General features: G+C 40.6%; 1 protein-coding gene across 6 annotated transcripts in view; it reads left to right on the forward strand.

Moving 5' to 3' along the window:
- SORL1 (sortilin related receptor 1) overlaps window positions 1-23,696 on the forward strand; it is a 181,017-nt gene that overhangs the window by 43,369 nt on the left and 113,952 nt on the right. For all 6 annotated transcript variants that reach the window (XM_024255047.3, XM_063728239.1, XM_054525270.1 and 3 more), the window contains 3 exons: window positions 928-1,108; window positions 17,355-17,456; window positions 18,521-18,690. In XM_024255047.3, coding sequence (XP_024110815.2) covers window positions 928-1,108; window positions 17,355-17,456; window positions 18,521-18,690 — 453 coding nt within the window. The remainder of the gene's footprint in view (window positions 1-927; window positions 1,109-17,354; window positions 17,457-18,520; window positions 18,691-23,696) is intronic.

The raw sequence follows: 23,696 nt of genomic DNA on the forward strand, positions 1-23,696 counted from the left end.
ATAAAATACAGTGTCTAAGAGGCATTACTGCATAAAGGAATAAGACTTATTCTAAAAAATCACCCAACTAAAGAGGTTTTATACCTTTGTTTGGAGTTCAAACTCATATAAAAGGCTTGGAATTGGATGCTGCAGAGGGATATTATTGCTAGTGTTGGGAGAAGAGAGGACAGCACTGAGGAAGGCTTCCTGGAAGATGAAGACTTGAACTTGATGACAGAGGAGAGAAGGAATTGGATGGAGGGATCAGAGTGTGTGCAGAGGGCATCTCCTCACAGGAGTGTGGTGTTTGCAAAAGCACAGTGGGAGAAAGGTGCCCTCCCTTTCTGAAGGACATCAAGGAAATCAGTATTGGTGAGAAAGAGTTTGTGGAAGAGCCTCATGGGAGACGAAATGCACAGGCAGCTCCAGATTGCCTAGATCCGTGACATTGGCAGGGGACAGGGCAGAGACAGGGCAGCGTCCCTTGGAAGGATCAGGCTCAGAGGTTCATAGTATGGTTTTTCCAGTAATGTTCTTCAGAGGATGTAGCACCTTGGGAAAACTCTCCTTCATTCCTCTGAGATTCGTAACTTGAGACCAGAAACTTGCTTATAGCTTAAAGCAGTCCCTTGCTTATTAATTTTGAAATATTTTATCTTGTACTACTACTTTTTGCTCTTCCCAAGCAGGGCAGGGTTGCCTTGAGCTAAACCCAGGATGCTTTGAAAACAACATAAAACACTTTACAAATGGCAATTTGTCCCCTCTATCCTGAGTCAAGGAGTAACCAAAGGGATATATTTGAGGCACAGAGAGTATCATCTGTGGGTCACACCATGGTAGGCCTAAATTCTAGTTGATTATCCTCATTGCAAAACTTCCATGCCTCTAGTAATTAAATATGCAAATGATAACAACCTTTTTTTTTTTTTTTTTTTCTGCCAGGGGAATTGATCCCTATGACAAACCAAATACCATCTACATTGAACGACATGAACCCTCTGGCTACTCCACCGTTTTCCGAAGTACAGATTTCTTCCAGTCCCGGGAAAACCAGGAAGTGATCCTTGAGGAAGTGAGAGATTTTCAGCTTCGGGACAAGTACATGTTTGCTACAAAGGTGGTGGTAAGTTGAATGTACTAAAGAATAAACTACTTTTGAGTTTCCTTTGTGAAGTTTGGCATTCTGTGATTGAACAGGTGAGTTTGCATACACAGGAATTGGAAGGATGTGCTTGGGACAGATTGACTGAAGGAATCTCAACATTGACGACATTGACGAACATTCCCAAAGGGCTTGGCAGGTGCTAGGAAGTCAGAGGAGTGGAGAGGCCTCAGACAAACACTAAAGTGGCTCTAGGCTCTAGGAATTTGCTTGTTTCCTGGTAGCCAAGCATCCTTGACAAAGACGTATTTCTTTGAAATCCCAATGAAAAGAACAAAGATCTATGAACTTTAAGGTAGATCTTTGTTCTTTTCATTGGAATTTCAAAGAAATACGTCTTTGTCAAGGATGCTTGGCTACCAGTCACAATAGCGAAAACTTGGAACCAACCGAAATGTCCAACAATGATAGACTGGATTAAGAAAATGTGGCACATATACACCATGGAATACTATACAGTCATAAAAAAGGATGAGTTCATGTCCTTTGTAGGGACATGGATGAAATTGGAAATCATCATTCTCAGTAAACTATCGCAAGAACAAAAAACCAAACACCGCATATTCTCACTCATAGGTGGGAATTGAACAATGAGAACACATGGACACAGGAAGGGGAACATCACACTCTGGGGACTGTTGTGGGGTGGGGGGAGGGGGGAGGGATAGCATTAGGAGATATACCTAATGCTAAATGACGAGTTAATGGGTGCAGCACACCAGCATGGCACATGTATACGTATGTAACTAACCTGCACATTGTGCACATGTACCCTAAAACTTAAAATATAATAATAAAAAAAAAAGAGCAAAGAATGGAGGGGGAGGGTGGCTCAGTGGCTTCTTTCCTTTAATGCCACTGCCTGATTTCCTTTAAACTTAGGCTGATTTCTTTGAGATTTTTCAACACATGTTAATTTACATGGCTAATAGGATGTGTAGTCATTGGCTAGTGGGAGTTAATGCTCTAAGAAAAGCAGCAATTAAGCTTCCAGCTGTCAGTAAGTAGCTTAACTCTCAGCCTTTGGGAAAATCTTCCCCTTGATTTGATGTGTTGGAGCCAGATGCCGAAATGGCGGGCTTGCTCATTTAAAACCAGAGTTGATTGCTTAACAGGACTTGTCTTGAAATTGTATCGAGTTCAGTCTTTATCACCCTGGTTGTAAAGGAAAAAACCAGGCCCAGTCAAGGGCAGGTGGGGCTCTTATTTCTGGGAGGCTACCAGCTTGCTTTCCTGATGGTGCCCTTCCTTCCCTTGTTGACTCAGGTTCTGTTGAAGGCCTTTGCTAACTGGGAGGTTGCTCTGTTGTCTTTCACTGTTAACCTTAGAGACTGAAATCAGATGGAATGTTTTCCTTCAGGTTCCCATTTACTTCTATAATTGGTAGCAGACCAGGTGGAAGTAGGTCAACCTTCTTAGTAGGATCTTAGGGTCAAGAGAGGATCTCCCCAGCAGGAAAAGCAGGGAGTAAGGACAGAATGAGAAGAGAGATGTGGGTGGCTAAAGGCTAGAGGCATTTCCAGTTACATACCTTGCAAAATGTTCTGAAAAACCATTAGCCTATGGCAGTTTTTCTTGTCAGGCCATTTGCATTGACCCAGAGACAGTGGATCAGTGCCTTCCTGCCTTGACTGTCTCTTTCTTTATCTTTCTCTTAAACACACATGCACAAATATGTACAGCAGCCCAGAAACATAAGCATCCTTGAATGGCTTTGGGCAGGGATGGGGTGATGGGAACACACAGATGAGAAATCAGGCCCAACCACTGGTGCCTTGTGACATCAATTGGACAGTCTTGAGTTTTCAGTATGGTCTAAAACCTTGTCTTCAGTTCTCCAGTGTTTATAGGCCTTTTCTGCCTTAGTGCCTTGGGCCTGGAGTTATTGTGTGATTTTAATTCTGAACTCTAAAACATATTGACTGACTGCCTGATTTGTCCTCCTTTTTGCGTGAACCAGGGCAGGATAGATAGCTGTTGTGCATTTCTCTTAACTGGGTTATTTCTAGGTGTCACGGCCGAGAGTTTAAGTTATATCCCAGCTGGGCCGGGCATGGTGGCTCATGCCTGTAATCCCAGCACTGTGGGAGGCTGAAGTGGGTGGATCACTTGAGGTCAGTAGTTCGAGACGAGCCTGGTCAACGTGGTGAAACCCTGTCTCTACTAAAAGTACAAAAATTAGTCTGGTATGGTGGCACATGCTTGTAATCCCAGCTACTTGGAAGGCTGAGGCAGCAGAATTGCTTGAATTCGGGAGGTGGAGGTTGCAGTGAGCCAGTATCATGCCATTGCACTCCAATCTGAGCAAAAGAGCAAGACACTGTCTCAAAAAAAAAAAAAGTTATATTCTACCTGGAGCTTTCTGTGCCCCTCCATTCCAGTCTAACAGCTATGTCTGTTCTCCAGATATACCTGATTTACAGAGTGCCTGTGGTGAGTTTTTAATTAAACCTGGCCAGTGGTAAGATTAGGGGTCATGTTTGTTTTGATCTCACTGATACAGTACCCAGTGCCTTGCACTATGTTTGATACGCAGCAGATGTGCAATAGAGTTGAATGAATGCCATGTTTGCCCACCTAATTTAAAAAGTAGTCAATTTTTAGAAATTTGGTGGGAGAGGTATTAAATTTTTGGTACTTTTATAGGCAATTCTTAACTCTCTGTATGGCTTATTTATTTATATGCTGTTGGTGGCAAAATTGTAGTTATGAGTTGGCTCCTCCTTCTGCACGTGGATGAGCCACTAGATTCCAAGGTCAGTGGTGTTAGCGAGAGGATGTAGGTAAGATGAGTTAGGCCACCACTGGGAGGTGTTTCCCAAATTGTGGTCTTAGGAGTACCCACGTCAGCATCAGGCAAGGACAGTTGTCACAAGTGCAGATTGCAGGGCTCAAATGCACTTTTCCCCAGATCATCCCAAGGTTGTCTAAGAATCACCAGTTTGAGAAACTCTGCCCTGAGCCTTCTACAGACAGATGCTTCAAATGATAGAGTTGTACTACTGTCTAGGGAATATTTCTCAAGGGATGGATTGATAAGAAAAGAAACACAACTGGCTGTGGATAGCACATAAAATATGTGCTTTCTTCCTTTTTATTACATCAGACTGCTAAACCACAAGGATAAACAAAGTTGGCCTTGGTCAGATAATCCCCTCCCAGTAGGAGTGTTGAAACCTGCAAGTGTAACTTTTTATCTGGGGTCTGCCTAGCTCTAAGGCTGTCTGAGCTTGGGGAATTCCAGCTGGCTTTAGTGTTAAATGAATTCAAATCAAATTGGGAAAATCAAAGAACTGATTTTAAAACTACAGAAAGCTGGTTTTGCATGATTAACTCTTTTGCTTCCTTCCAGCACCATGAATGATTACAGTCCTTTGCAAGCTACTGTTTCAGTCCCCTGGCTTCTGGACTGGAGCTGGTGTCCAGGTCTTCAGAACCTCCTGGTACCCTGTTGGCCTTGCTCTGGCTTTGTAACGTGCTTTGTGTTTTTTGCCCTTAAGTTGCCTTGTTTAATTTTTATTCCTTGCTTTTTGACATAAAGTTCACTTAATTTGTCTTCATAGTCTACCTCAAAATGATAGGGCCATTAAAGAAACAATGAGGTTCCTCTGTGATTTGTTAATTTGGTAATATACAACTGTTAGGCTTTTTCAGTAGATAACAGTAATTGCTGAAACGCTTGAGGTGGGTCAGGGTTAGCTACTCCCCTACAACCTCACAACCTCACAACCTCACTACCAGATTAAGATTATCATGCAAGCGAGGCCTAGATATTTCTTCCACAAATGTGTATCAGTAAGCAAAGACATGATCTGTGGACTTGAAGTCTCTTCTGTGTCCTTACAGGTGATGCAGCCACCCACGCCTTGCATGCTGCAGACGCTGTGTTCTAGAGTGGATGCTAGGAAACTGGCCTACCATCTGTTTTTGTAAATGAAGTTTTACTGGGACACAGCCGTGCTCATTGCTTATGTGTGGTCTAAGGTTGCTTTCATGCCCAGTGATAGAGTTGCATAGCTACCTATACAGAGGCAGTATGGCTCCAAAAGCCTAAAATATCTATTATCTGGACCTTTACAGATAGTTGTTTGACTTCCTGTAGTTGCTGACTATGCTGACAGTTGTCTGTTAACCCTTCAGTTGGCATGAGCTAACTGGAATCACAATGTCTTGACAAGTCCCGGGCATTATCCCGAAAAGTATAGGTTATGGGCCTCTCTAAATTGTTATGCCCTGTTAATGACAGGATGGTATCTTTAGAATATTATGCCCAATTCAAGTATTTTGATGTCACACCAATCTCCCAAGTGAGGGTCCATGTGTATTTTCATGATTCTGACTAAGCAACCACCAATTTCACTATTGAAAACCAATTTTCAACCTTAAGCTAATTTAGTCTCTAATGTTGATCAGAGGTAATAGAACAGTTTAGTAACTGCTGCAGGGTGTTGTGGGCTTCTAGATGAGAAATCAGCTGACAAAACTGTATTGTGAATTATAGGATAACTGACCCAAACCAAACTACTTATAAATTATTTTAACTATGTTACTTAAATGAATAAGCACCCAACGCTTATAACTGTCATACGTGATCAATAAAACCCAAACATTTACAGATTAAAAATAAAACTATAATACCAATACATTTAAAATTAATATTTGTTACAACTGTGTTGAGATACAATTCACGTTCTGCAAAATTTCCCTTTTTAAGTGTACAATTCAGTGGTTTTTAGTTTATTCATAAGGTTGTACAATAATCATCATTACCTAATTCCAAATATTTTTATCACCCCAGAAAGAAACCACAAACCCATTACCATTACTTCCCTTCTCCTCCCTGTTGCTGGTAACCACTAACCTAGTATCTTTAAGGCTTTTTCTATTTTGGGCATTTTATATAATGGAAATCATACAATTTGTGACTTTATTAGTCCATTTTCATATTGCTGTGAAGAAATGCCCGACACTGGGTTATTTATAAAGAAAAAGAGGTTTAATAGACTCACAGTTCCACATGGCTGGAGAGGCCTCACAATCGAGGCGGAAGGTGAAGGAGGAGCAAAGGCATGGCTTACATGGCAGCAGGCGAGAGAGTTGTGGAGGGGAACTGCCCTTCATAAAACCATCAGATTTTGTGAGACTTATTCATTATCATGAGAACAGCACAGGAAAACCCGCCCCCATGATTTGGTTACCTCCCACCAAGTCCCTCCCATGACACGTGGAGATTATGGGAGCTACAATTCAAGATGAGATTTGGATGGGGACTCAGCCAAACCATATCAGTGACCTTTTGTGACTGGTTTCTTTCACAGTATAATGTTTTCAAGTTTCATTTATATTGTAGCATGTATAATTACTTTAACCATTTTAATGGCTGACTAGTATTTGTAATGAATATAACACATTTTATTTATCCATCTATTTGTTGGTGGCCATTTGGCTTGTGTCGACTATTTCACTGTTACAAACAGTGCTGCTGTGAATGTTCATGTGCAAGTTTGTGTGTGAACTTATGTTTTAATTCTGTTAGGTTTATACCTGGGAGCGTAACTACTAGGTCATGTGACAAGTATATGTTTAACTTTTTGAGAATCGGTCAAGTGGTTTTCCAAAACTATTGTACCATTTTATATTCCCACCAGAAATGTATTAGGGTGTAGTTTTCCCATATCCTTGTCAACATTTGCTACTGTTTTTTGGATGATAGCCATCCTAGTAAAGTGTGAAGTGGTATTTCATGGTTTTCATTTGAATTCCTGATGGCTAAGGATGTTGAACATCTTTTCATGTGGCTGTTGGCGATTTGTATGTCTTTCTTGGATGGATGTCTATTCAAGTCCTTTGTCCGTTTTTCAATTGGGTTCTTTTTTGTTGTTGAGTTATAATAGTTCTTTATTCTGTATATTCTTTATATACAAGTTATATGATTTGCAAATTTTTTCTGCCATTCCATGGTTTTTTTACTTTCTTTTCTTTTTCAGCACTGAAGTTTTTATTTTTATTTTATTTTTTTGAGTTGGGGGTCTTACTCTGTCATCCAGGCTGGGGTACAGTGGAGCAATCATGGCTTACTGCAGCTGTGATCTTTGTGTGCTCAAGCAATCCTCCTACATCAGCCTCCTGAGTAGCTGGGACCACAGGCATGTGCCACCATACCTGTTAATTTTTTTATTTTTTGTAGAGACGGGGTTTCATCATGTTGCCCAGGCTGGTCTCAAACTCCTGGGCTCAAGCAATCCTCCCACCTTGGCCTCCCAAAGTGTTGAGATTACAGGCACGAGTCACCATGCCCAGCCATGTTTTTAATTTTGATGAAGTTCAATTTATCAATTTTTTTTTTGTTGCCTGTGCTGTTGTTATATCCAAGAAACTATTGCCTAATCTGAGGTCATGAAGATATACTTCCCTTTATTTTAAGAGTTATGTAGTTTTAGCTCTTACAGTCTATGATTCATTTTATTTTCAATTAATTTTTGTATCTAGTGTGAAATAGTTATTTACCTTCATTCTTTTGCATGTGGATAACTAGTTGTCCCAGCACCATTTGTTGAAAAAAACTATACTTTTTCCTTGGCACCTTAGTTGGAAATTAATTTCTCATAAATATGATAATTTATTTCTGGACTCCTTCTCTCTCTCTTTTTTTTTTTTTTTTTTTTTTGAGAGAGTTTTGCTGTCACCTAGGCTGGAATGTAGTGGCGGCATGGTCATGGCTCACTGCAGCTTTGAACTCCCAGGCTCAATGGTCCTCCCGCCCCAGCCTTCTGAGTAGCTGCAACTACAGGCATGCACCACTGTGCCTGGCTAAGGTTTTGAAGAGACAGGGTCTTGCTATGTTGCCCAGGCCACTGCACCTGGCCTGTTTCTGGACTGTTAATTCTATTCCATTTCTCTATATATGTCTCCCTATGCCAGCATCACACTGTCTTGATTACTGTAGTTCTCTAATAAGTTTTGAATTTGGAAAATTTGAACTCTCCAACTTTGTTCTTTTTCAAGATTGTATTGGCTATTCTGAGTTCCTTGTGTTTCCATGTGCATTTTAAGATCAGCGTGTCAGTTTTTTGCGAAAACAAAACAAAACAAAAACCACAGATAGAATTTTGATAGAGATTGATCTACAGATTCAACACAATTTGGAGAGTATTATCATCTCAATATATTATGCCTTCCAATGCATGGACAAAGGATATTCTTCCATTTATTTAGGTTTTCTTTAATTTCTTTCAACTGGGTTTTCTGGTTTTCAGTGTAAAAGTCCCAGACTTCTTTAGTTAAAAATTTTTCCTGGCCAGGCGCGGTGGCTCAAGCCTGTAATTTTAGCACTTTGGGAGGCTGAGGTGGGCGGATCATGAGGCCAGGAGTTCGAGACCAGCCTGGCCAATATGGCAAAACCCTGTCTCTACTAAAAATACAAAAATTAGCTGGGCGTGGTGGAGCGCACCTGTAGTCCCAGCTACTCAGGAGACTGAGGCAGAAGAATCGCTTGAACCCGGGAGGCGGAGATTGCAGTGAGCTGAGATTGTACCACTGCACGCCAGCCTGGGTGACAGAGCGAGACTCCGTCTCAAAAAAAAAAAAATTTCCTAAGTATTCTTTTTGGCTCCATTGTAAATGGTTCTTTTCTTAATTTCATTTTCAGATTGTTCATTGCTAGTATATAGAAACATGACTGATTTTTGTATTATTGATCTTATATTCTACAACCTTGCTGAACGTTATTAGTTCTAACTTTTTTGGTGTGTGGATTCTTTAGGATTTTCTGTTTACAGGATGATGTCGTCTGCTAAAAGAGACAACATCATCCTTTAATTCTTCCTTTTCAGTCTGGAGGCCTTTTATTTATCTATTTTTTTGCCTAACTGGCTTGGCTAGAACCTCTAGTGAAATGCTGACTAGGAGTGGAGAGAGTAGGCTTCCTTGTCTTATTCCTGATCTTAGGGGAAATGCATTCAGTCTTATACCATTAAGTATGATTTTTAACTGTGGGGTTTTTCTAGATGTCCTTTATCAATTTAAGGAAGGTTCCCTTCTATTCCTGGGTTGTTGAGTGTTTTTATCATGAAAAAGTCTGGGATTGTGTCAGTGCTTTTTCTGTGTCAGTTGCGATATTCATATGTTTCTTTTTTTCCTCCTTTAGTCTATTAACATTGAATATTACACTGATGGATCTTTCTCATATGTTAAACCAATGCACATTTTTGGAATGAATCCCACATGCTCTTGGTTTATAATCATTTTTATCCTTTAATTTGTTTGGCAGAATTTACCATCTTTGTGGGAAGTTTTCTGGATACTAATTCAATCTTTTCAGTTTTTAAAATTTCTCTTTGGTTCAGTTTCAGCAGTTTGTATCTTTCTAGTAATTTGTTCATTTATTCTAGGTTATTTAATTTTTAATTATTCATAGTGTTCACATTAATCTTTTTTTATTTCTGTGAGGTTGTTAATGATGTTTCTTATTTCTTTCCTAATTTTAGTAATTTGAGTCTTCTCTTTTTTTCTTGGTAAGTCTACTTGTAGTCTAGTTTATTAAATTTTGTTAATCTTTTCAAAGAATCAGTATATTATTTGAGTAATTTTCTTTATTATTTTTCTCTTCTCTATTTCATTTGTTTCTACTCTAATCTTTATATTTCTTTCCTTCTGCTTGCTTTGGGCTTAGTTTGCCCTTATGTTTCTACGTTCTTAAGGTGGATAGTCAGGTTATTGATTTGATATTTTTCTTCTTTTTTATATAAGTGATTACAGGTATACATTTTCCTCTAATCACTGCTTTAGCTGCATTTCATATGCTTATGTTTTCATTTTCATTCATCTTAAAGTATTTTCTAATGACTTTTGTGATTCCTTTTGACTCATTGATGATTTTTAATGTGTTGTTGAATTTCAATATATTTGTGAATTTCCTTCTCTTTTTGGTTTCTCATTTTATTCTATTATGATCACAGAATGTACTTTATATGGTTTCAGTTCTTTTTAAATGTATTGAGGCTTATTTTAATACTTAACATCTGTTATCCTTGAGAATGTGCCTGAACATGTGGAATGAAACATGTGCTTTGAGAAGAATGTGTATTCTGCTGTTGTTGTGTATTATGTTCTATAAATGTTTATTAAATCTACTTGGCTGATGGTGATGTTCAGTTTGTCTTTTTCCTTTTCTGCCTTGTTCTATATTGAAGGTGGGAAAATCTTCAACTGTTGAAATCTCTAAGTATTACCATCTTGAATTATTTATTTCTCCCTTCAATTTTGGCAGTTTTCCCTCATGTGCTTTAGAGTTCTGTTGTTAGGTGCATATATGTTTATGATTGTTCATTCTTCTAGATTGACACTTTTATCATTATTAAATGTCCTTCCTTGTCTCTAGTAACTATTTTTTGTCTTAAATTCTATTTTTCCTATTATTATAGCTATTCTTCTTTTCTTCTGGGTACAGTTAACATGGTGTATTAGTCTGTTTTCATGCTGCTGATAAAGACATACCCAACACTGGGTGATTTACAAAAAAGGTTTATAATGGACTTACAGTTCCACATGGCTGGGAAGCCTCACAATCATGGTGGAAGGCAAGCAGGAGCAAGTCATGTCTTACATGGATGGCAGCAGGTGAAGAGAGCTTGTGCAGGGAAACTCCTCCTTTTTAAAACCATCAGATCTCATGAGACTTACTCACTAGCAGGAGAACAGTGATAACACTATCACAGAAAAGACCTGCCCCCATAGTTCAGTTACTTCCCACCTGGTCCCTCCCATGACATGTGGGAATTCAAGATGAGATTTGGGTGGGAACACAGCCAAACCATATCACATGGCATATCATTTTTTCATCCTTGCAGTTTCAATCTATTTGTATCTTTGAATCCTTGTAAATATCATATGGTTGTGTCAGGTCTTTTATGCATTCTTTTAATTTCTGCCTTTTGATTAGGGTGTTTAATTCACTTACATTTAATGTAATTACTGAAAGGTAGACTACATATCTGCCATTTTGCTGTTTGCTTTCTATATTCCTCATAATTTTTTTTGGTTCCTTTATTGCTTCATTACTGCCTTTTTTTGTATTAAATACAGTTTTTCTAGGGTGACATTTAAATTCCCTCATGCCTTCTTTCACTAAATTTTTCCCAGGTGTTTTCTTTATCTGTGCTTTGGGGATTACAATAAATATCTTAATTTATGAAATCTAATTTGGATTAATAACACTGTAACTTCAGTAATGTACAAAATCTTTGTCATTATATAGCTTTATTGCAACCCTGCTTCTGTGCTGTTAGTGTCTCATCTTTATACTCTTTAAGCCCATCAGCACAGTTTTAGTCTGATTGAGGACTCCTTAGATGAGGTGAGTCATTTTTTTTTTTTGCTGCTTTCCAGGGTTCTTTATCTTTGGCTTTCAGCAGTTTTGCTATGGTGTGTCTGGGTATGGGTCTCTGAGTTTATCCTTTTAGGAATTCATTGAGCTTAACGGATTTATGTTTTTCATCAAATTTGGGGAGTTTTGAGTCATTATTTCTTCAAATATTCTTTCTCCTTTATTCTTTCATCTCGTCAGTGACTTCGGTAATGTGTATGTCAGGACACTGATGGTGTTTCCTGGGTCTTTTAGGCTCTGTTTATTTTTAACATTCTTTTTTTTTGTTGTCAGACTGAGACATCACAATTGACATGTCTTAAAGTTCACTGCTTTTTTATTTTCCTTGTTCAAATCTGCTGTGGAACCCCTCTACTAAATTTTTCTTTTGATTTATTATACTTTTCAACTCCCAAATTTCTATTTGCTTGTTTTTTAAAAAAAATTTCAGTTTCTTTATTGATATTCTCTATTTGATGAGGCATTGTTCTCATACTCTCCTTTCATACTTTATACATGATTTCTTTTAGTCCTTTGAACATATTTATGATAACTTATATAATTTTTTTTTTTTACTTAGTCTAATGTCTGAGCTTTTAAGGACAATTTCTACTGACCATTTTTGCTTGAGTATAGGTTATACTTTGTTGTTTCTTTGCTTGTCCTGTGATTTTTTTTTTTTTGTTGAAAACTGGACATTTTAAATGGTGTGGCAGCTCTGAACCACTGACACCCCCTCCTCAGGGTTTTGTGTTATTGCTATTTGTTGTTGCTGTTTTTGTTGTTGTTATTGTTGTTCAGGGAGTTTCCTGTACTGCTATCAAGTTGGTATTCTTTATTGTTTTTGCTACTGAAGTGTCTCATAATTTAGCTTATTGGTCAGCTAATGATAAGACAGAGATTTTCTTAAACTCTTTGAACCACTAAGTCTCTCAGCCTTTGCTAATGGTCTCTGGGTGTGTGTTGGGGTATACCTTCAATGCTTTGGCAGGCAGTTTACAACTCTGTCCTAGCCTTCACTTCCTGCTTATGTAGAGCTTCAAGGTTAGCTGGAGGTAAGAGATTAGACCCCATTCATTTATTTCTTGAGCATACTCATGGCTCTTATGTGTTTGACCTTGTAGAGTCCCAGGAATATTCTAGAGCTTATTAAAGCTTCCTAAGGGCATCTTCTTCCCCAGTTTTTCCTTGTAAGCTTTTTAGTTAGCCTCTTTTTATTCCCAATTGGTAATACTGCCTTCAGAAGTTACAATGATAAGCCTTTGCTAGTTTTTATTCACTATTTTCAGTAAATGCCTTGGCTGGCTATAAGGCTGTCTATATCATGAACCAAGTCAGGCTATGTAAAGACAAGAGCTGGTAATGCAGCTTTCCTGTGAGCCCTCAGACAGGTCAGGCTTTTTGGGAACTCCAGACCTATTCTGTCCTCTCCAGTGGCTGCTAGGCTGCTGTTTTACACAGCTATTGTAGATGTGAGGCTGTGGGTTTCCAAGGCTACCACAGAACTAGAGAGAGGGGGATGGGATTAGGGCAAATGAAAACGTCACAAAGCTGGCTATTTTTGCCAAGATTCAGCCATTGTTCTTGAGTAAATGTGCCTTGGATTTTTGAAACCCTTTTTTTCATTTGCAGAATTCGGAAAAAGTTGATTTTGAGGATTTTTGTCAGTGTTTTTCTTGATTTTATGGATAAGTATATTTTTAGAGTTCCTAGAAATGCTTCCAATTAATATTAACTTTGTAAACTTTATTATAGGCATTTTCCAACCTACATGAAAGAACAGTTAATGCCGATATGACCTCCCCATGTGCCCTCATCCAACTTCAATATTACTTACCGACATTTGCCAACCTCTCCTTAGCTATCTACTCACTACTTTTTTTCCCCCCTGGAATATCCCAGATGTTGGATTTTAGCTATGTTTTATTTATGATTTTTTTTTTTTTGTAAACAACATTAAGGTGGATGAGGATGTTTTGCTGAAGCCTTGTTGCTGCTCCAAGGGAGGATGTGACACATGGCTCTGGTGCTTCTGAACTAGTGGCCCTGTGCTTCCACATGCCCTGGGAGGGCTTAGTTCTTTACCCATTTTCTCTAACTGAGCTGCCATACAACTTTCAGTGGGATAGCTCATTGCAGTATCCTTTGGCCTTTACTTGATAAGAATGTCCTTTATTTAGTTCCTTTCTCCTCTTTTCTCCTTGATCCTCCATTTCTTTTTGCTCTTGACACAATCTCAAATATAAATGGAAATTCAGGTTATTTGGATACCTAGATGAATCTATTTGTTTAATTATTTATTTTTTTGTGAGATGGAGTCTTGCTGGAGTGTAGTGGCATGATGTTGCCAGGCTGGAGTGTAGTGGCATGATGTTGGCTCACTGCAACCTCCGCCTCCCGGGTTCAGGTGATTCTCCTGTCTCAGCCTCCCGAGTAGCTGGGATTACAGGAGTACTCTGCCATGCCTAGCTAATTTTTCTATTTTTAGTAGAGACGGAGTTTCCCCATGTTGGCCAGGATGGTCTTGATCTCTTGACCTTGTGATCTGCCCACCTTGGCCTCCCAAAGTGCTGGGATTACAGGCATGAGCCACTGCACCCAGCAGGATTTATTTTTAATTATCAGAAATGAAAACACAAAATTAAAAAAAATCTTCTTATAAATTCTCAGACCCTATAAGATTGAATTAGATTCAGATATTTAAATCATTCCTAGTAGTTGATGAAGTATGTGTGTTTGTGGATGTATTAGTTGGTACAACCTTTCAGGAGGGCCATTTCATGATAGCTATCAAAAATACAAATTTTGACTTAGTAATTCTAAGAATGCATCCTACCAATGGTATTGTGCAGTTCTGAAAAAGTAATAAATACATGCATATACATATGTGTGTGTGTGTTTAAGAATGTTTTTGGAAATAACTAAAATGCCCACCAATAGCTGTTAAGTGGAAAGATGTCTAAGATACATTGCCAATGATAAAATTTTAAATTGTGGGACAGTAAGATACACTGTTAATGGAAAAAGTTATGTAATACAACGGCATTTATATCATGATCCAAATTATATGTGAAAAATTAAATTGCCTGTGTCAGTTTAGAATTATATTAGGTTGCTGGTAATAGACTAGAAATAAAAATTGCTTAACCAAGTCAGGAGTTTAGTTTTCTCCTGCTTGCTGCCTGGAGGTAGGCTGTCTTGGGCTGGTATGTTGGTGTCCTGATGCTCTTGTGGACCCAGGTTTCTGTCTTAGTGTTCTACCATCCTGACTAGTGATTTCCATTCTCAAGATTACCTCATGGTTCAAGACATCCACACTAGCCTTCAAGTCCTTAATGCAGTTAAGAAGAATAAGGAAAGACAGCAAGTAGGACCTCTTCCCACCAATTCCGTCTATTTAAGCAGCCTTCTTAGAAGTCCAGCACGAAACTTCGGTTTTTATCTCATTGACTAGTACTTAGTCACATGACTTCCCATAGCTGCAAAAATGGTAGAGAAGTACAGTCGTTTATTCTGGGTGGTGTCAGGGTCCCACTGCTCAGGAGGAAAGGGATAATGGGTGTTGGAGGTAGGTGTAGCAGTGTCTGTCACTATGTACGTATGCTTGCATGTGGTGGCACAGTACATTTCTGGAAGGGTGCACAAGAGCTGTTAGCCACTGGGCACTCTGCAGGGTAGAGTAGGAGGAGGGATGTGGAGATCAGAGCAGAGCTTCTGCATTTACCTTGTACCCATCTGTGCTGTTAGATGTTTTCCATGAGTATGCTTTGCTTTTATAATAATAGTGATAAAAAACAAACCAACCCAAAACCTATGATTTATTAAGAAAAATCTCAGAGCCTTACAATACATCTTATAATCACTAGTGTGCCGTAGTTTAATTGTTAATACATTTCTTGGTGGCAGTAAAACAATACAATAACTCTTTAAAGATCCATTAAGAATGAACCTGAATTGTCCAGGTTTAGGAATAATTCTCCAAGAAGGTAGTGGGATCGATGCATTTTGAGATTTTTTTTGATGATTGTAGTATTGTGTAGTATTGTGATTTTTGCATTTATGAGGTGAGACTGACCTGTGAAATATATTCTTAATACTCAGGCCTCCCAGCAGCAATCGTTAAGTATTTTTAACTAATGATGGGCCTGGGTGTCATTGAGAAATCACTCTTTTTAAAGTTATACTCACATTTGGAAGTCGTAAAAAACAAAGCATAAAAATGTGTATTTCACTGATATCTTCCTCTATATATATTCACGAAAATGTATGTGTATAGGCTGACTTAAACTAATCATCTGACATAGCCATGACATTTTATCAACTTAATGAGGGCTTTTGGAATTTATATGTAACAGTTTTGCTGGGAACTGTTTTCTCATTCAGTTAATATGCTTTTACATTTTTAATAGATCCATCATTTTCTACGGCCCCATGTTTAGTACAAGCTATTAATATGGTTTTCAGGTTTCCATTTTGGTGGGTAGTCTTTCATACCTCTCTACCTGATTTCTTTAAAACAAACTACTTTTAACCATTTGTTCAGTGGTGGTTTGAATGTCTGCTGCTCAAATGGATTAAAAGTAACTTTGTCTTTATCAGCTGGGTCCTCACAGTATTTATGGTGCATATATGAGCACAGGGTACTGAGTTGTTATATTACAGATAAAATAAATGGATATGTTCCTTACTCTATAGGAAGTTAATATCTATAATAAACAGCAACCTAGTCAAGGATAAGTGAAGCCGAAGTAATGCCTCTGGCTGGGAATCCCAACATCTCAATACGTTTAATAGTCATTTGTATGATGATGTCCATATGAGGGTATGCCTCCCTGTGTCTTTCCTGATAGATATGCAACATTTGCCTTCAGCTTCTGGCCATGTTCTTTTAGAGCTGGAAGAAACCACACAGAGTCTTTATAACAGTTCTTACCCTTTTTTGAGTTGTGGACTTCTTGAGAATCTGATAAAACCTATGGAGCCTCCATAGCAAAATAAATGAGTGTATATAAAAAAATTTGCATATATGTCTACAGGATTGCTGGACCATTTAAACCTATCTACAGGGAAGTCTTGATCCAAATAAGCTTCTCCTTTTGTAGATGAATAAACTGAAAGCTAGAGAGATTTCTGTCATTTTCTCAGTTGGTAGAGCTAGCTCTTAATCTAATGCTTTTATACACATTTCCTAGATTCTTGCTGTGACTTAAAAATCTCTAAAATGCAACGGGATGTGGTCGACATCATGTTGAATACTCTACCGATGAATATATGTTCTAGCAAAAGACCTTCCTCAAAGAGATTATTCAGAGATGGAAAACCAGAATCAATGAAGAGTCTCTCAAATCTTGGTGCAAATTAAAACCTTGTGACTGGAGCATCCTTGTAATCTAAAAATAGGAGTAGAAAGAAGAAAAGAACATGTTTTTTGTGCATGGTGTGTGGCTGATCTCACCCTTTAGTGGTTTGGGGGCTGTAGGCTCCTCCCTGCGTGTTTCTTCAGCCTCATCACACAATCCTCTTTCTATCTCTTACTCTGCTGAAGTGTTGGCAGCCTCCAAAAACCTCCTCTAGCCCAAGTTCTACCATCATACCATTTTCCTTCCTTATCTAATATCCATGGAGTGTCTAGTGTCTGTTGCAAACTGGGTATCTAAGATGAAGCAGTACAACCCAAGCTGCCCAGTGATGGCAGACATTGCAAAAATATGAATTTGCAATCACAGTCTCTATTTTGTGTTTCCAGTAGAACTGGAAGAATCGGACTCTTCTATTTTTATTTTTGCTGCTTTTGAATGACTGTAATGTGGCACCGTTAATTTTTTTTCTCCTCTTCTTTGGCAGCATCTCTTGGGCAGTGAACAGCAGTCTTCTGTCCAGCTCTGGGTCTCCTTTGGCCGGAAGCCCATGCGAGCAGCCCAGTTTGTCACAAGACATCCTATTAATGTGAGTGGGGTCTGCTTGAGGATGGGAAGAAGTATCATTGTCTTTATGCAGAGGTCAGGGGAAGGGTGTTGCAGGGATGGCCTCCTGGAATGGATATTTTATGGCACCTCCCTGAAGTCAGGTCTCTAGAGAGAGCAGCTATGCTTTGGGCATCGTGGTCTGTGTTTCCCATTTCACTGAAGCAGAGCTGAACGAGAGACTTAGTTTGCTTTAAGTGGAGCAGCACTGGCAGAGAGAGGTTGGAGCCAGAGTCAGTGCCATCTGAGCAATGTGCCAGTACTGAAGCAATGGGAAGTTTGTGCATGATAGGATTTTTTTTTTTTTTTTTTTTTTTTTATTAAGTACCTGCTGTATTGCTTGCAGGGGGCGAGTTCCAAAAGAGGATAGGATTTGGGTCCCACCTTTTAGAAACAGGCTGGAGAGACTAAGAACTGAGTAGCAGAAGAAACCAGACATAAGCAAATGCTTAAATATGCAGCTTTATAACATGAAGATGGATAGGAAAAGTCTGCATGGGATGGGGTCATTAGAGGAGTTGCCACAGGGAGGCGGTCACAGTGAAACGTCTTGACATTGGCAGGTGGTTTGGTGAAAGGTAAGTAGCTCACTTACTTACCTTCCACCAAACAAATGGGATCATACGGAGAACAGTCTTGCCAGTTCTTTGCTAGTTTCTATGGATTCTGCCTTCCTTTGGTCACCTTAGGAAAAATAAAGGGAAGTGCATTAATCCGTATTGTACTTTGTACAAACGGAAGGTCTCATGAGAAAATGAGGGAGACATTACTAACAGAAAGAGGTTTGTAGGTCATTTGTGCAGTGCAGTAGCCCATTATTTTGTGCCCCATTTGCCAGTAAGGGGCCCGCTAAGCTGCAGATCTGCCTCAGGTTTTCCAAAGGGTGAGTCGCCAAAGCTTCTTTGCCAAGGTTAGGGAGCTTCCTGTGGGCTTTAGGCCAACATTGGTCACTAGGACATTTGAAAGTCATTGCTTCCGTGTGTATAGAAAAAGCCCACAGGGCACATTTGTTTTTTGACATATCTTTTTTGACTTTTGATTCCAAAGGAATATTACATCGCAGATGCCTCCGAGGACCAGGTGTTCGTGTGTGTCAGCCACAGTAACAACCGCACCAATTTATACATCTCAGAGGCAGAGGGGCTGAAGTTCTCCCTGTCCTTGGAGAACGTGCTCTATTACAGCCCAGGAGGGGCCGGCAGTGACACCTTGGTGAGGTAAGGAGACCGTGAGTCCTTCTCCTGCCTTCTTAGGCCAACACAATCATTAGCTTCTCTCTGGTTCCATGGTTTTCAACATTAGCTGCCCATGTGGATACACCCGGGGAGCTTTCGGAAACCCGATGCCTGGCTCACGTGCCCAGAGATCACCATGGGATGGGTTTGGGGTGTGGCCAGGTTATGAGGATTTTAAGAAGCGCCCTAGGTAATTCTTATATGCAGCCAAGTCCGGGAACTACAGCTCTAGGTAACATTTAGGGTCAGAGCTACTGTGTTAATCACTCCCTTGACCTCCTTTTGTTCAGTTTTCTGGTTTTGTGGTTTCTCAGCAGTGAAAAACAGCACTTGGTAAATATCAAGTCAGTGAGAGCTGGCATATGCAGCCAGTGGATCAGGTTAATTGATGTCATTACTCTTTTTTTAAGATATAATTGCACGGTGTTTTGTAAAGAAAGGCACCAACGTCATAGATCCTTTATCTGTAAATCATGTGTTTAGAGCTGTTTTGCAGTCCAGCAGTGGGCGATCTCTGAGCACCACACCCATCAAGGGGTGGTGGAGGAGTTGAGGGTTTAGGAGGGATGAATTGTTCTTAAGATCCATTCAGGGCCATTTATTCTGATTTGTCGTTTGACAGCCAGATTTGTGTGACCTGTTGGCTGTGGTTAGAGTCCCCTCTGCTCTTGGAAAGAGTCTCCTGTGTGAAGCTGACTGGTCTAGGATGGGGTCTGGCTCTCCAGCCATGACAACCAGGTCTGAGGGCATGCTCCTGTGCCCACTGTTTCTGGGCAATTCATTCCATTGTCAATTTATTCACAAGTATGCTGCTGCTCTCTGCCAGACAGTGTTCTAGGTATAGCCACAAAGTAATGTATGAAGCAATAAAATATCAGAACAAAGTCCCTCTTTCTTGGAGTTTATATTCTAGTTGGGGAAGATAGAATATAAGCAAATATGTGATCTGCCTGGTAACATGTTGAAAAGAAAAATAAAGCAAGATCAGGGGATGGGGATTTGCAAGGGTGTTCTTTTATTCTATTGGCTGCTTCAGGAGGGGGATATTTAAGCAGGTACCTGAATTACATGAGGGAAGGAACCAGACAGACCCCTGGGCGAGTAGCACTGCAAGCAGGGCAGACAGGAAGCACAGTAACTCTGAGGCTGGACTGCACTGGTGTTTTAGGAGCAGGGAGGAGGCCAGGGTGGCTGGAAGGGCTGCAGAGAGGGAGAGAGAAGGAAGAAACAGGACCTAAGAGAGCAGGACTCAGATCCTATAGGGCCTTCAGGGGTTTGTGAAGAACTTTGTTTTTTTCTTTTTTGTTGTTGTTTTTTGTTTGTTTGTTTTTGAGATGGAGTCTCGCTCTGTTGCCCAGGCTGGTGTGCAGTGGCGCGATCTTGGGTCACTGCAACCGCTGCTTCCCGGGTTCAAGTGATTCTCCTGCCTCAGCCTCAAAAGTAGCTGGGATTACAGGTGTGCATCACCAGGCCAGGCTAATTTTTATATTTTTAGTAGAGACAGCACCATGTTGGCCAGGCTGATCTCAAACTCCTGACCTCAAGTGATCTGCCCGCCTTGGACTCCCAAAGTGCTGGGATTACAGGTATGAGCCACCACACTCAATCCTGTCTTTTCCTTCTAAATGAGATGGAAGGGTTAGACCAGGAGATGGACATGATCTGATTTAACCTTTTAATTTTTTTCCATTAAAATCTGTGAATTGCATTATATAATGAAAATAATATAAAACATAAATGGATAGTGTTATAAATAATTATAAGTGAGCACTCATGTGGCTTATCTTTTACAGGGGTTATCCTCAATGCTGTGTGGGAATTTGACTACTGTGACTACTGTAGGGGACAAAGGTGGGAACAGGAAGACTAGTTGTGAAAGTATTGCAGAGATACAGGCCAGTAGGGATGGATGTTGGCTGGACCCAGGGTGTCACACTAGAGATGCTGAAAATGGTCAGACCCTAAATATATTTTGAAAGTAGAGCCAATGAGATTTGTTGATAGATGGGACGAGGGGTATGAAAGAAGGAGGAGCCAGGGGACTGCTACTGCTTCACCCGAGCTGCCTTTAAAGAGATGGCCACATAGGGAGTCAGGGAGAGCTGGGGCAGGGGCAATATTGGGGGGAGATCACCAGCTTGGTTTGGGACTTACCTGGTTGGAGAGGCCTATTGGATATCCACGTGCCCAGCTTTCTACCTGGTGGTCTCTGATAGTGCTTTTCCACTTCCTGTTTCTTTTCTTTTGGAGGTGCTGTCATCTTTTATTCCTTTCCTCCCCTGACACAGACTCGTGGATTAATTATTATTTAATGTGTTATAAACCATTCCTGCCATGATTCATTTTGATGCTCAGCTTGTCCTGGTTTGGTCAGTGGCAGATCCTACCTCCTTCAGTTTGGTTCTTGTTGTTTTTTATTGAAAAAATTATTTATTGGCTGGGCATGGTGGCTCATGCCTGTAATCCCAGCACTTTGGGAGGCCAAGGCGGGTAGATCACGAGGTCAGGAGATCGAGACCATCTTGGCTAACATGATGAAACCCCATCTCTACTAAAAATACAAAAATTAGCTGGGCGTGGTGGCACGTGCCTATAGTCCCAGCTACTCGGGAGGCTGAGGCAGGAGAAACGCTTGAACCCAGGAGGCAGAGGATGCAGTGAGCCAAGATTGTGCTACTGCACTCCATCCTGGGCGACAGAACAAGACTCCATCTCAAAAAAAAAAAAAAAATTATTTATTGGTGAAATGTATACAACATCAGCTTAATCGTTTTAAAGTGGGCAATTCAGTGGCATTCAATACATTTACAATGTTGTGCCACCGCCACCTCTGTTTAATTTCATGGCCTTCTCATTTCTCCAAAAGAAAACCCCACGCCCATTAAGCCGCTTCTCTCCACCATCCCCTTCTCCCAGTCCCTGGCAGCCGTCAGTCTGATTTCTGTGTCTGTGGATTTTTCCCTATTTTACAGGATGTTTCATATAAATGGAATCATACAATAATATGTGACCTAATGTGTCTGGCTTCTTTCACTTAGCCTAATGTTTTCAAGGTTCATCCATGAGTACCATGTATCAGTGCCTCATTCATTTTAATGGGTTAATAATATTCTCCTTTTTAAAATAATTATTTAAATAATTTTTTAAATAATTATTTTTTAAATAATTAAAATAGTGAATCACTATCCCTCAGACCTTTCACTGACTCTTTTAATTTTTCTCTTTTCACCATTGAAAACCACTGACTATGGAATGGAAAAGTCACAGCTTGCTAAATATTTTCTTGTCTTCCTCATTTGTCAGATATTCAGGGTGAATGTTTCATGCTGGGACACAGTATGAGCCAGAAGCCAGAGCGATGGCCCTTTACAGAGTTATGAAAGGCCTCCCCTCCTTGCCTGAGCACACAGTCCAGTGAAGAAACTGGAAATAGATTCACGTCAAGAGTCATAGGCCAATGTCCCACTCAGTTTTCTCATTGTTCTCAGATTTTATCTGAGGACTAGAGAGGTTCCGTTATACTCAGTTGAGTGACGTTTTGTCATCTGCATCTCAATCTCAGCCAGATGAAATGGGATAAAGGTGAATTAGCACATCGTGTGGGCAGGCTGGTTTAGAGTAAACTGGTATGTGAAATGAGCAAGTCTTTGAACTGAATAGGAAAGAATGGTGTCTGGGGACTGCTTCTGATTTACTCAGAGACATGGAGAAAGAGCTCTTTCTAGGGAATGACCCTGGCCCTGGTGGGATGTGCCAGGTGGGAGTCTCAGGGAAAGCACTAGCTAGATGCTGGATGCTTTGGAGGAACTAATGTCCTGAGGAGATGTCAGCCCCACGGGTCACCTTAGGGAGGGGCACAGGCCCAGTTGGTGGGGCTATTGCCAGGGCATGGATTCTGCACTGAGTGGGGCTATAGGGAACCTGGTGAGCTTCCTGGTAAGCCTTGGTCCGGGGCACTCTGGGAAGAAGGGGAGAAGTGCCCTGGGGAGGGCCAGTGAGGATAAAATGGAAGAAAATAGACTCTCAGAGAAAGTACTTAGGGTGGGGCAAATTGTTACAGGGCAGGTCAAGTGGGGGAAAGGAAAGGATGGGCCGGGACTTCTGGTGGAGGAGCATGTGAGATACAGGAAGACAGGCGTCTGCTTAGAAGTAAAAGATAAAACTCCAGGAATCCGACTAGGAAAGAAACAGGGCTCATCTAAATGAGAGAAACTCAGGCCTCCCAGATATATAGAAGAAGCCCATAACCGGGGGGATGACAGTTTGTGGTGATAACCCCCAGAGAGGTGGAGCAGAGGCCAACAGAGAAGGAGGAATGGAGACCTTCAGCTGTTTCCTAAGGAAGCCCCTGAAAAATAACTGAACTAGACCTAAGGAAACCACATGTCAGAGAATTTGGTCTCAACTCCAGCATTTCATTCAGCACTCTGCTCAGTCCCTCAGCCTGAAGCAGCTTTGGTGGGGCTCCCAGTGTTCCTTTTCCTGCCTCAGAGGTTGTTGTTTGGGTCTTTCTGTCTGAGGTGGCGGGGCAGTCATCCAGCTGAAGAGATTGTGTGGAGATGGATGATGGAGGGCAGCGTTTCTCGGCTTTATTGTGTAGCTGGTGGCTTGGAACCCCTGAAGTAAAGGGCAAGCTTCCAGTCTTTTTTCTTTTTCTTTTTTTTTTGACTTGGAGTCTCACTCTGTCACCAGGCTGGAGTGCAGTGGCACGATCTCAGCTCACTGCAACCTCCGCCTCCCGGGTTCAAGCGATTCTCCTGCCTCAGCCTCCCAAGTAGCTGGGACTACAGGCGTGTGCCATCATGCCCAGCTAATTTTTGTATTTTTAATAGAGATGGGGTTTCACTATGTTGGCCACGATGGTCCTGATCTCTCGACCTTGTGATCCGCCCGCTTCAGCCTCCCAAAGTGCTGGGATTACAGGCGTGAGCCACCACGCCTGGCCAAGCTTCCAGTCTTAACAGCCACGTATGAACCCTGGTTACAAT

Source organism: Pongo abelii, chromosome 9, assembly GCF_028885655.2.
Source record: "Pongo abelii isolate AG06213 chromosome 9, NHGRI_mPonAbe1-v2.0_pri, whole genome shotgun sequence".
NCBI lineage: Eukaryota > Metazoa > Chordata > Mammalia > Primates > Hominidae > Pongo > Pongo abelii.